At 42.5% G+C, this 12,781-nt stretch overlaps 2 protein-coding genes across 6 annotated transcripts; one reads left to right on the top strand and one right to left on the bottom strand.

Moving 5' to 3' along the window:
* Positions 1 to 1,164: 1,164 nt before the first annotated feature.
* On the bottom strand, positions 1,165 to 5,249 carry mrpl27 (mitochondrial ribosomal protein L27). 2 transcript variants are annotated; one of them, XM_010866038.5, is made up of 4 exons: positions 5,125 to 5,249; positions 3,937 to 4,065; positions 3,737 to 3,804; positions 1,165 to 3,593 (listed from the first exon to the last, which is right to left on the bottom strand). In XM_010866038.5, the coding sequence occupies exons 1-4, from the start codon at positions 5,162 to 5,164 to the stop codon at positions 3,387 to 3,389; spliced, it is 444 nt and encodes a 147-aa protein (XP_010864340.1). In that variant the 5' UTR covers positions 5,165 to 5,249; the 3' UTR covers positions 1,165 to 3,386. The 2 variants fall into 2 exon arrangements, with proteins under 2 accessions (XP_010864340.1, XP_010864339.1); XM_010866037.5 differs by having other exon boundaries at positions 5,122 to 5,214.
* Positions 5,250 to 5,261: 12 nt separating this feature from the next.
* On the top strand, positions 5,262 to 12,580 carry eme1 (essential meiotic structure-specific endonuclease 1). Of its 4 annotated transcripts, none has more exons than XM_020044031.2 (9): positions 5,262 to 5,343; positions 5,866 to 6,725; positions 7,115 to 7,242; positions 8,647 to 8,736; positions 10,863 to 10,984; positions 11,353 to 11,497; positions 11,664 to 11,779; positions 11,914 to 12,103; positions 12,231 to 12,580. In XM_020044031.2, the coding sequence occupies exons 2-9, from the start codon at positions 5,921 to 5,923 to the stop codon at positions 12,405 to 12,407; spliced, it is 1,773 nt and encodes a 590-aa protein (XP_019899590.2). In that variant the 5' UTR covers positions 5,262 to 5,343; positions 5,866 to 5,920; the 3' UTR covers positions 12,408 to 12,580. The 4 variants fall into 4 exon arrangements, with proteins under 4 accessions (XP_019899590.2, XP_019899591.2, XP_010864338.2 ...); XM_020044032.2 differs by having other exon boundaries at positions 5,315 to 5,343; positions 5,890 to 6,725; XM_010866036.3 differs by lacking the exon at positions 5,262 to 5,343 and adding an exon at positions 5,350 to 5,467 and having other exon boundaries at positions 5,890 to 6,725.
* The last annotated feature ends 201 nt before the right edge of the window (positions 12,581 to 12,781 follow it).

Genomic DNA, 12,781 nt, shown 5'->3' with positions numbered 1-12,781 from the left:
TCCCGAAGAGTGACTAATCGTTTAAAAGCCATAGATTAACTTTTTTCTTGAAAGAACGTAAAAGGGTAAAGGTAAAACTTTAATATCGCATTAATTCATCATTGTTCTTAATTGGAGAAGATCGCGTCTGAACTGTACTTTGGCGTATGCATAGCACGAAATTGTGAAGTGTAAACCCGTGTTATATGTACGCAAAGGGAAGAGAGTGGGTTGCAAAAGCACATGTGCGTCAAGTACGAAAACATACGTACAGGACATCCGACAGTATTCTTGACGTATCTGGTGGACATCAGGCGTCACACCTTGGCCAGACCAATGGTTAAAGACACAAAAGATGGAGGTCTAAAAGTTATTGATTTTGACTGCCTTAATGGAACCTTAAAAATAAATTAGTTAAAATCTTGGATCAAACACAGCAACTCCTTCTGGTATTGTATTCCAAAGACCTTATTTAAGAACATTGGAGGATTAGAATTTCTTCTTAGAGCAGCCTTTAGTGTTAACAATTTACCTATATCATTGTCAGAGTTTCACAAACAAATACTCTTGTATTGGAAAATGTTATACGTGCATAACTTCTCACCCCACACATCAATACTCTGGAACAACAGATATATTTTGCACCGCAACAGATCTCTGTTCTTTGAAGATTGATATGGGAAAAACATATGGTCCATGGCCGACTTAATGGATACCGATGGACATTTCTAAATTTTGAACAATTTTGCATCAAACATAATTTCAAACCCTTAAAATCAGACTTTTCTAAATTACATAGAGCACTACCCCAAGGTTTTGTTTCTCTAACAAGAAAAATTTTGGAATATTATCTGATTCATCCACAATTAGCCCCACTATCAATTCAAGGAATCTCTGTTTTGGATATAAAATGCACTAACCACTTTATTATGAATTTTTTTATTGAATATCTTTACCCTAACAGCCAAAATAAAAATAACATCTTACAAAAATGTGATAAAGTTTCAGTCACTAAACTAAGAACAATGTATCTAACACTCCCTATACCTCCTAAAGTGAAAGAAACACATTTCAAGGTAATGAACCACATTTACCCCTCTAAAGAATTACTGAAACTTCTCTTTGGTATAGATGTTAATACATGTACATTCTGTGAAAATGATGTCGAAACTACGGACCATATGTTTTTCTCATTTAATGTGATACAGACATTTTGGTGTGATATACATAAATGGATTAAGCAACAGATATCTTCATTCCCAACCACTATTTCCTGTGACGACATAACATTCGGATTAGTGTTGCAAAATAAGGGTGATGAGATCTGTTCTAATACAATTGTATGTCTAGCAAAATTTTTTATTCACAAATGTAGAACTGTGAAATCGTCTCCCAAATCTATTGTTTTTTTTAAATGAATTTAAACTGTATATGAAGTCCTTAAAAACTCTGAAAGGTCCTAAAGCACAAAACATATATGATACCCTAAAACACTTCCCAACGGAGGTAAATAGTTGAACAATGAATTTATTCTCCCCTTGTGTTATGGTATTATTATTTATTTATTTATATATATTTTTTTCTATTTCTCACTTGCCTTTTATAAAACATCTCTATTTTTGTTACTGTATTAAGAGCTGTTCCCTATGGCTATATCTTCTCTGTATCCTATTCTGAAGAACCGAATTTATGCCGCCATGTTTGTTTGTGAATTTTGATATTTTCAATAAAAAAAAAAATATATATATAAAAAGCCTTGGCCAGACCAAATCCGTCATGCATATGCGTAACAACGGAAGTTCAGTCATTTCCAATGAACATGTGCGTTATGACGCAAAGACACTCAGCACTTTATGTACCCTTTGCGGATGCGTCGCGTTTCGGGTGTTGCATGAAACTGTCCATTTATGAATAAATAATGCATCTTATCTCCTCCAAAAAGCATTGTCAGACCGGAATTAAGTCAATATATTTGTAAATATATGAAATATTATGTGTAAAAAGTATGGCCTACATAATTATAATTGTAATGACTAAAACGAAAAGAAATCTGCCAAATACATTGCTCTACAAACTATATACAGTTTGTAGCTAGAACAGATTTTATATGTACCTAGCAAGTTATCCTCAAGTGGCAGGCATACGAGCTGAGAAGCGTGCAGTTGCTTACATAAAACGTTCAGAACTTTTGTATAGCCAACATGTTAAAGTTACTGAGCTGGTAGCCGATAATCGCATGAAATCTTCCTCCATGCATTATTTGTAGCATTAATATCTCTATAAATATCGTCTGACAAATCAAAAAGGGCAGGATAACCGGGGACCTCACATATTAGCCTCTATTTATAGATGTGTCTTAAATCAAAAGATAATGCAGGCGATATGGAAAGGGCTTGCAACAAAAACGATGCATTCACAACACAATTGGTGGATCTGGTCTGGCCAAGGCGTAAATGTTGATGTATCTGGTGGACATCAGGCGTAACATTCCCAACGCATTGTTTCAGGCTGCTCTACTGAAGATGAATGACTTCCGTGGTAATGCAATGAGGCAGTCGGTGGACGCAAGGCGTTAGCCATGGTTTATTGGCCATATGCCACAATCTCATACCTTATTGCTTACTTACAAACCGGGTGGTTTGAATCCTGAATACTGTGTGGCATGTAGGCAATTAGGCACAATTGAGTGTGGTATATGGCCAATATACCACCCCTAAGATCTATTAACCATGATGCATCACAGCCTAATGACACAGAATCACGTAGTGACCCAAAAAAGTAGCTACCCTTTGCCTTGATTACTGCTTTGCATGTCATTCCCTCAATAATCTTCATGAGTTAGTTATTTCATAATTTTGATGTCTTTGCTATTGTTCTACAATGTCCTTGAATGAGTATGTGTCCAAACTTTTAACTGGTATTTTATATGTATAGACTGTTTAGGAAACAGGGATAACATCCAAATTGTTGAAACTTGAGAGATCTTGTAGTAATTATAAAAAATAAGGACAACATTCAAACTTGAAAGGGGTGGTTTCATTTTTGCTTACCAGAGACAGGTATTTTCCTCAATAACACAATTTCCCACAAATATTAAATACTTTTAGATATGCTGGAAAGTGTTTCCTTCACTAGTCTTAAAATGCCAACAACCAACTGCTGATGTCATGATATGAACCGCATTGGACAAATGTGGTTCATTTTCCTGTAGCACAACAAGTTATGTAGAAGACTGATGATAAAACCTTCAACCAAGGTCACATTTCCAAGAGGGCAATATCAATGTCAACAGTCACCACATCAACACGCAACTTTTTTTGAGGATTTTCTTCAAAACTTCCATAATCCTTCTCAAACCGTCAAGTCCGTAGCTTCCTCCAACCACAATAGAAATAACTTGTCAGTCCTTATAACAGACCAACCAGTCTGAATTTGCCCTCCTGTTTGATGGGCACTATGTTGATGAAGGTCTTGTAGAGAACAGTTCCTTTAGGCAGCTTGGTAATGACCTTGATGGTCTCAGAGCTGCGTGGAGGTGGAATATACACCTCCTTAGTGTACCTGACAACACCGTCCTGTAAGGCGTACAGGGTGTTGTTGGTTCCAATCCCAACCTGCAAGGAAAAAAGAGCAGTGGAGAGAGATGTGTACACCCTTGAATGTATTCTGTACACATGTCCAAATAATTTTGCCTTCGGTTCATATGTTAATCCAAACATGCGCCCCTGGGCTTATATGTTAATGTGTTTATCCTTACATGCGCCCCTGGTTGCCACCGCATTAGCCTCTGTGTTGCTAAGATGTTGCCAGCATGGACAAAGTTTCCTGAAGGGGGAGGAAAACAGTTGTTAGCAATGTACTACATGTGAACAAAGTGTTTAGGATGGGAGAAGGATATGCACCTCACTAAGACGTCAAAATTAGCATACTGATAAATAAAAGCATTTATAAATGTACCATCTGTTTTCTTGAATCCATATCTGCGACCAGGGCTCTTTCCTCCAAGGTTCTTGCTGCTACCACCTGCCTTCTTGGATGCGAACCGTACCCAGTCCACCAGAAAGGACTGGCAAGGGAGCAGAAGACCTGCAACAAATATTTGGAAATAAAACATTCATAACCTTTACTGTATATTGTAAATCAATTGCCAACATACTCTACCACAACCTGTTTTAAACGGGGTCATCAATTATTTTATTAGGGCTGTCTGACTCTATTGTGATGCTTAAGCATCCATAATGCATGCAGCTTTGAGCAATCATTTTGAAGGAAATCATGCAGAATGTTCAACCATAAATACATTCCCAAGCATTTCTATGAGGTAACATTGCCTAACCAACAGAAGTATTTCTAGTATTGTCAGTTCCATTGCTTCATGTCTTTCATTCAACTGGTAATTTCCCACCGGGATTATAAGCAGGACAGGACATGATTGCTGAGTAGGCCTACTACCTCCACTAGTGAAAATTACTTGTGTTGTTTTGGGAAAATGCTATTAAAAACATTCAGGCCCAAATAATTGTTTGTTTCTATCTCATGCAAACAGATCACATGCCTGTAACTCAATAGTACACTGCTTATCAGGGGTGTTTCTGGATATAAAAATGGCCTGGTGTTGGCTGTCGGCGTTACTGCAGAAGGAAAACATTTTTGAGATCCCTCTCGGCAATGTATTATTTCTCGTGTTTGTAAACAATCTGCCATTGAACTGAAAGAAATTGTTGCAGTTTAAGAGCAAATATATTTAAGTAATATGTACTTTTATATCACTAATTTATCAGACATTTATCCAACGCGACATTATCACCCTTTTTTCGTAGCTCCCTGGCATTGCAAAGGCCATGCTCTATCAGTTCAGTTTCACAGAAGACACATGCACGGTCATAAACATTCACACTGTAATCTACAGTCTAATTTCCAATTACGCAGTGGCGTATGATATCAAAATTAATTAGCCCCGTTCATTGATATCGACCGCAGTACTGAACACAACTGCCAATACATGCTTAATAAACGAGTGATAAAACACATTATCTAGCTGGATAACTAAACAATTAATAATCACAATTGTATACATCACTCTAAAGAACAGTGTTTGTTAACAGACAGATTTAAAATAATGCACATAAATTATGTACATTCTACCTGCTCTGGACTTGAACATCAAGGGCGTGAGCGCAGCCATCTTGGATAATGTGACATCAACTTTGTTGGCGGATTGCAACCATACGAAAGGTGCATATACTGCCACCTACTGTACCGGAGTGAGAGGCCCGTCACGGCCTGTGACATATGGCCTGTGACATCAACTTTGCGTCACATCAAAATCTTTCCGGTATCAACCAAGAACCCGCGGAATCCAAAGTTAGTATTTTTAGCTTAAATCCCGTGTTGGAGTGGTTACAGGACGAGCTAGTCTGAGTGTTTGAGATATTGTATTGTTCTTGTTGTTTTGAAGATAACATTCCATAAGAACGGCTAGAACAACGTAAGTTTAGTCTGTTGTTTACTTTAGTTTATATCTGGTTGACATTGATAACTTAGCAACATGTAACGCCCTGTATCTTTGTCGTTGAACTATTGTAGCGTTATTTAACTAGCTACAGGATTGAAACGTGACCCACACTTACATATTGTATTCATATTATTTTTTCAGTATAGTATAAAAGAGAACGTTGACTAGCTACGTACTGTACTGTAGGTTAGTAACATAATGGGCAAATAATTCATATTTAGTATGTGGCGAGGACCCTTTTCCGCAGCAGTCAAAAAGAAAGAATGCAACAAAATAAATATGTAACGGTGATGTCACGGAACAGCGCCTGCACAACCATTGATATGTTTAATGGTGTCCATATAATAATCCCACAATGATGCTGATTTCAGCCTACATTTTCCATCTACACTCAGTCTCCACTGCGTGATTGAGACGTGACCCACCATGGGCAGCTACAGTGACTCTACGAGTGACCTGGATGAAGATCTCCCTGTGTATGACTTCCTCCAGCTGGGCTGTAAGCTGAGTCAAGCCTCCCACAGCCACACAGATCAGCCACACCTGGTGGTTCTGGACAGCTCTGATGCAGAGATGCCCATCTCCTCCTCCCCTGTTTCCGACACAGAGAGGGCAGTAGAGGGCCAGGATGCAGGGATAAGGCAGAGGATTGCTGATGTTATGATGATCAGTAGTGAGGATGAAGAATTGGAGGCTCCCTATATCCCCCTGGCTCTGAGACTCCAGCAGAGACCGAAGGGTCTGGATCCTACGTCCTCCATTTCCAGTAACGGACAGAACAACCTTCACTCTTCATCTGACCCTCATGACGGTTTAGGCCTGTTGGCACCAAATGGTCACTCAGAGTCCAAACCACTATTCGCCTCACACCAGGCTTTAAATAGTCAACGTATGATGAAGGACATTGGAGATGAAGGACCAGACTTGTATGAACCAGAGGAGCCAGCTGATTCTCTGCTATGTCCTCTGCCAAAGCCCTCCTCCTTGGCTTGGAGCACCTCCAACTTCTCTGACAAGCAGAAGACCTCCAAGAGGACTACCAATGCGATCCAGGCATCCAGGGAAGAGTCGCTGAGGAGGAGGGAGGCCAGGAGGAGGCAGCAAGGGGACAAGGAGGCACAGAGACTGGAGCAGGAGAGGCAGAAGTTGGAGAAGAAGACCCTGGCAGAGGCTGTTAAAGCAATGCGACCAGAGGAGTGTATTAAGCACATAGTGGTGGCAGTAGATCCAGGTGGGTGGAGGAGACTGTGTTTCCTAGTGGGTGGAGGAGACTATGTTTCCTGGTGGGTGGAGGAGACTGTGTTTCCTGGTGGGTGGAGGAGACTATGTTTCCTGGTGGGTGGAGGAGACTATGTTTCCTGGTGGGTGGAGGAGACTGTGCTAAGTTTCAACACCCATTTTCCAGGAGTAAAACTACTGCAGTTACAGTAGTAAAAACATTCAGTAGTTCCTGAGACTCTGTGATGTGTCATGCCTAAGAACAGCTGTAAGTCATGGTATATTGACTATGTACCACACCTTCTTCTGCCTTATTGCTTACATATACCATGGCTTTCAGCCAACCAACATTCAGTATTCTAACTTTGCAGTTTATAAAAATATATATGTGTGTGCGTGTAGCTTTGTTACAGTCGGAATGTGGTGGTATTCTGCTGACGTCACTCCAAGCTCTGGGCTGCAGCCTATCTGTAGAAAAACAGCCACTCCCTGGCAGCATCAGCTGGGTCAGGAGAACCCACAGCAGTCAGGTGACTAGATCATCTCTCACACACATTTGAAATACTTTATGTGAACCCACAAATCAAATATACATTCAAGAGATCAAAGTCACTATATTATTATTATTATTATATGATATTTCTGTCTTTCATTGTAAGATGGCTATTGCACAAGCAATACACAGTCAACACATTGCATTGGACAAAAAATATTTGCAGTTTTGTGCAATGTATTCTTTTGACCTGTTCTGACATATGGCCAGAGTTGCTAAAAATCTCTTACCCAATAGGCAATTCTTACAAGTTAAATCACTACTGACTATGTTGTGGAGGAGTACAAAATAGCTTAATGCTATTTCTAAAAGCTGCACAAACTTGGATTACAGAATCTCTGGAACTGCAGTCATTCCGTATTCATTATGGAAGATGATTGGCTGATTAGTTATTTTGCAGTGGGAAAGCGTCAGTCAGTGTCCTTCAAGTCCTTTGTTTCTGTTGCTCGTCTTTCTGTTGCTCGTCACAGAGACTTGTATAACGCTCTAGCTAGTCCCAGCAGGCCCTCACAAGCAATCATCCTCCTTATCGTTACACATTTCAAATCCAACAGCTTTATTGTTGAATTTCCACCATTACTTGAAAAGGCACAAAATAGATAAACCGAATCAAAACTTAAATACCACTTACTAATTAACTTGCTAATTAAAGGGGCTCTATGTAGAATCCTGCCTCTAAGCAATAACACAACTTGTCGCTTCCAAATCTTCCCTCACCAAACGAGACCGGTATAGAATCAGGTAGTCCAGCGTGGTTTAGGGTGGGAAGGACATCACTGTTTCTAAAGCAAGTATAAGGGGATTACAAGTCATTGCAACTGATTGAAGGACCGGCGAGAAAGTTTAAATGAGGAATATGTCAGTCACAAGTATTAACATATAACATTATACACAAGTAATAGGTAATAGGAAACATATTTTATAGCTTAATTAGAAAATTCTAATGATACCGTAGAAAAACTAGATTCTTCGCAGAAAGCACATTGCACAAGTCCAAATATGTAGCCTATCGGGTTGTTGTAGGTGTGCCATGAATTGCTCCAATCATCTTCTGCTCCAATATTTGAGTTTTTACATAAAAAAATGATGCTCTGCATCATGAGGTCAAAGCTGTATGATATAACTGAGGACCAATTTGTTACCTTGAATCCAGGAAAATGTATAATATTACAGTTCATATTTATGTAAAACATGCTTAAATTAAATTTTTTTCCTATAGTGCCCAGTTGACTCCCATTCACTCCTTGAAGAATGGCTAAAATGGCAAGGCATGCAGAGTGTACTGTGGCCCAATGACAATGTACCCTTTCACCTCCCTAAAAGGCCACAAATAAGATTTCAGTGCAGTTTCAAATCTCTCCTAACCATCTCTGCTTTTCAGACAGGTGAGGTGGTGTGTATTCCAGAAGCCCACACAGTGATGCAGGTACCTGTCGATGACTTCATCAACCTGGTTTACTACTACACTCAGGTAATTAACACTAGAGCAGTGTTAACCCGGAACCAGCCCTGTCTGTCCATCCCCATACCCCTGAACCAGCCCTACTCCCTGTTTGTCCATCCCCATACCCCTGAACCAGCTCTACTCCCTGTCTGTCCATCCCCATACCCCTGAACCAGCCCTACTCCCTGTCTGTCCATCCCCATACCCCTGAACCAGCCCTACTCCCTGTTTGTCCATCCCCATACCCCTGAACCAGCCCTACTCCCTGTCTGTCCATCCCCATACCCCTGAACCAGCCCTACTCCCTGTCTGTCCATCCCCATACCCCTGAACCAGCCCTACTCCCTGTTTGTCCATCCCCATACCCCTGAACCAGCCCTACTCCCTGTTTGTCCATCCCCATACCCCTGAACCAGCCCTACTCCCTGTCTGTCCATCCCCATACCCCTGAACCAGCCCTACTCCCTGTCTGTCCATCCCCATACCCCTGAACCAGCCCTACTCCCTGTCTGTCCATCCCCATACCCCTGAACCAGCCCTACTCCCTGTCTGTCCATCCCCATACCCCTGAACCAGCCCTACTCCCTGTCTGTCCATCCCCATACCCCTGAACCAGCCCTACTCCCTGTCTGTCCATCCCCATACCCCTGAACCAGCCCTACTCCCTGTCTGTCCATCCCCATACCCCTGAACCAGCCCTACTCCCTGTCTGTCCATCCCCATACCCCTGAACCAGCCCTACTCCCTGTCTGTCCATCCCCATACCCCTGAACCAGCCCTACTCCCTGTCTGTCCATCCCCATACCCCTGAACCAGCCCTACTCCCTGTCTGTCCATCCCCATACCCCTGAACCAGCCCTACTCCCTGTCTGTCCATCCCCATACCCCTGAACCAGCCCTACTCCCTGTCTGTCCATCCCCATACCCCTGAACCAGCCCTACTCCCTGTCTGTCCATCCCCATACCCCTGAACCAGCCCTACTCCCTGTCTGTCCATCCCCATACCCCTGAACCAGCCCTACTCCCATCTGAAGGAGAGCAGCATTGTGTTGAATGACATGTCAGTTGTGCTGCAGGGGGTCCGTGGGATTTAAAAATATATATATATTTTTAAAAAGCTATTCATTAATGTTCCGATTTTTCCAGTCAAGACTTGCACGATTAAAAACATTTCGACTATAAAATATGGCCTTTAGTATATTTCATATAGAGGGTAATAAAATATATGGTGTTGATTCCTTCTGTGTCACAGTTAAGAGTACATTAAAGACATCTTTTTAGACAAAGTAATTCCTACGTATAACTCATGCAACAACGGAACTGTGTTGCCCTGCTGTCCAGAACCCTGGACATCCACTTTCACACAGCAGTGGGACCAGTGATTACTCTGTCACGGCAGTGGGACCAGTGATCACTCTGTCACGGCAGTGGGACCAGTGATCACTCTGTAACGGCAGTGGGACCAGTGATCACTCTGTCACGGCAGTGGGACCAGTGATCACTCTGTCACGGCAGTGGGACCAGTGATCACTCTGTCACGGCAGTGGGACCAGTGATCACTCTGTAACGGCAGTGGGACCAGTGATCACTATGTCACGGCAGTGGGACCAGTGATCACTCTGTCACGGCAGTGGGACCAGTGATCACTCTGTCACGGCAGTGGGACCAGTGATCACTCTGTCACGGCAGTGGGACCAGTGATCACTCTGTCACGGCAGTGGGACCAGTGATCACTCTGTCACGGCAGTGGGACCAGTGATCACTCTGTCACGGCAGTGGGACCAGTGATCACGCTGTCACGGCAGTGGGACCAGTGATCACTCTGTCACGGCAGTGGGACCAGTGATCACTCTGTCACGGCAGTGGGACCAGTGATCACTCTGTCACGGCAGTGGGACCAGTGATCACTCTGTCACGGCAGTGGGACCAGTGATCACTCTGTAACGGCAGTGGGACCAGTGATCACTCTGTAACGGCAGTGGGACCAGTGATTCTATCGCGTACAACATGTCTGCAGATTCTACAATCCAGTGCCTCTGAAGCAGCTACCCACATGTAGATATGTGCACAGAGTTATGCCTTTAACTGCTTTTGTTGTAGTACTTACTTTTTTCTTCCTTCCATTGTTCCCTACCTCCCTGTATGTTGTCTAGGAGCAGAGGGGTGGAGGTCCAAATTGTAGCCCCTCTTTGACTTCATGGACCTTGGGTCTTATGGCCCGAAACCCTAGCAAGACCCCCTGTTTGGTGGTCATAGACCTGGAGAAGTACTTCAGGTGAGAGGACTGGACAAGGACATTTACATTTTAGTAATTAAGACGCTCAGACGCTCTCATCCTGAGTGACGTTCACTTAGTAATTCATCTAAACGTATCTAGGGTGAACAACCACTCAATTCTGTAGTAGTCAGTAATACAAAAGGAAGAAATGTGCTGATTTCTTCTTGAGGATTGGTGTTTCTAAAGCACTTCCAAGCATTAATAATGTTTTTTGTAGAACTTACAAAATTAAATGGTCACATGTTATAATGAGTATAACGTGGAGGGAGAAAGTGTTTAGAAGGGGTCTTTTAACTTATGCTTTTTAGAAACATCAAACAGTTGGTCAAGCCATTCCAGAAAACCCCTCCCTTCTGTATGTTCAGATCCCAGAAGTCCCAGAGCCAGAAGAAGTACCGAAATGCAGTCCTGGGTGAGGAGCAAGCAGCTGGAAAGCTGGCAGGGAAGAGGAGCAGGAAGAAAGATGGAGGTGAAGCCCTCCCAGAGGTGTCTCGAGTTGAGGTGGAGGAGGTGGGTTAAGTCATTATTAGCAGCTGATAAATAAAACCATGTCATCATTTACAGATTTGATAATCTAGTGGAGGGAGTGGAAGTTTTGAGGATTTAAAAACCAACCCAATTATGTTTTTTCAAATGTGTTGATTTATTAACTGTCCTCCATTATCCATCCCATCAGGCTGTGGTACAGCTTCAGATACACACACAGGTTCAGGTGCACTTCCTGTCAACCTGGAAGGACTTTTCAGACCACATTGCCATGGCAACCAGAGCGGTAGCTGAGGCCCCATTTAAGTGAGTGGGAAGCTGTGACTGATGGTTGGCCAGTGTGAAGGACCTGCACTTCAGCAGTATTTTCAGTGTAGAAGTGCTCCTGTGCAGATTGATAAGGGATTTGTATATTGTGTTGTGTTGCCATCTTTATCCAGGCGAGAGAGAGAAAAGACAGGCTTCTCCTTCTATCTAGAGAGTGAGTGGGCTGGAGGTCACAAGGTGGACCGTGCTGGGAAAGGACTGCTGCAGGTCTGGAAGAGGCAGATCCAACAGCTCAACAGAGTCAGCCCAGATATGGCTTCTGCTATCCTGGCTGCCTATCCCTCTCCACAGCTACTTAAACAGGTTAAAACACACACTGCACACACATACACACTCACACACTGCACACACAGAGATCTGACACTGCACACAGACATTCAGAGTTCATACTGCTTTCCACTGGATTCACACGTTTGCATGTCATTTGCAGGCATACCAAAGCTGCAAGTCAGAGCGTGAGAGGATTTCCCTTCTGTCGGACCTCCTGATTCGTCGAGGGGAGGGTGTGACTTCCACAACACGCCGGGTTGGTCCAGAGCTCTCGAAGCGCCTGTGTTTGATGATGACCTCTTCAGACCCCCAGCAGACCCTGGACTCCACGTTTTGAATGAAGTTTTAATGATGCTATGAAGACATCTAGCAAACACCCTGAAGTCAGATAGTGAATATTAGTTCCCAGTTGTTTGAACATTATTTTGATTGTCCTGTTTCATCCACATGACAGATTTTAATAAAATGCTTAAGGTTGTATACAATCATATGAGTAGCAGTTACATAAGGAAGTGGAACACAAGAATGAAACAGGTTATGGGTTGTGGAATGGAGTGCCAAGATTTGTATTTATTTAAAAGGTAAAACTTTAATGGTTGTCAGAACATAAATTGGAGAGGTTTAGGTTTATATCAAATACTTTTACTCATGTACCCGAGTAAGACGATATTCTACTGTTCAAGAAGCAGAGCGTTACTACTACAATAGCAA

The sequence above is a fragment of the Esox lucius genome, chromosome 6 (assembly GCF_011004845.1).
Source record: "Esox lucius isolate fEsoLuc1 chromosome 6, fEsoLuc1.pri, whole genome shotgun sequence".
Lineage (NCBI taxonomy): Eukaryota > Metazoa > Chordata > Actinopteri > Esociformes > Esocidae > Esox > Esox lucius.
This window is presented reverse-complemented; position numbering and strand designations above follow the sequence as displayed.

What these genes read in the sequence shown, in the direction of transcription:
- mrpl27 (XM_010866037.5), bottom strand. Translation starts at nt 5,164, where the DNA reads ATGGCTGCGCTCACGCCCTTGATGTTCAAGTCCAGAGCAGGTA. An exon ending in GTTCAAGTCCAGAGCAGGTA is followed by an intron (nt 4,066 to 5,121) that starts GAATGTACATAA and finishes TATTTGTTGCAG; the next exon opens with GTCTTCTGCTCCCTTGCCAG. An exon ending in GGTGGCAACCAGGGGCGCAT is followed by an intron (nt 3,594 to 3,736) that starts GTAAGGATAAAC and finishes TTTTCCTTGCAG; the next exon opens with GTTGGGATTGGAACCAACAA.
- eme1 (XM_020044031.2), top strand. Translation starts at nt 5,921, where the DNA reads ATGGGCAGCTACAGTGACTCTACGAGTGACCTGGATGAAGATCTCCCT. An exon ending in AGTGGTGGCAGTAGATCCAG is followed by an intron (nt 6,726 to 7,114) that starts GTGGGTGGAGGA and finishes GTGTGCGTGTAG; the next exon opens with CTTTGTTACAGTCGGAATGT. An exon ending in GACCTGGAGAAGTACTTCAG is followed by an intron (nt 10,985 to 11,352) that starts GTGAGAGGACTG and finishes CTGTATGTTCAG; the next exon opens with ATCCCAGAAGTCCCAGAGCC.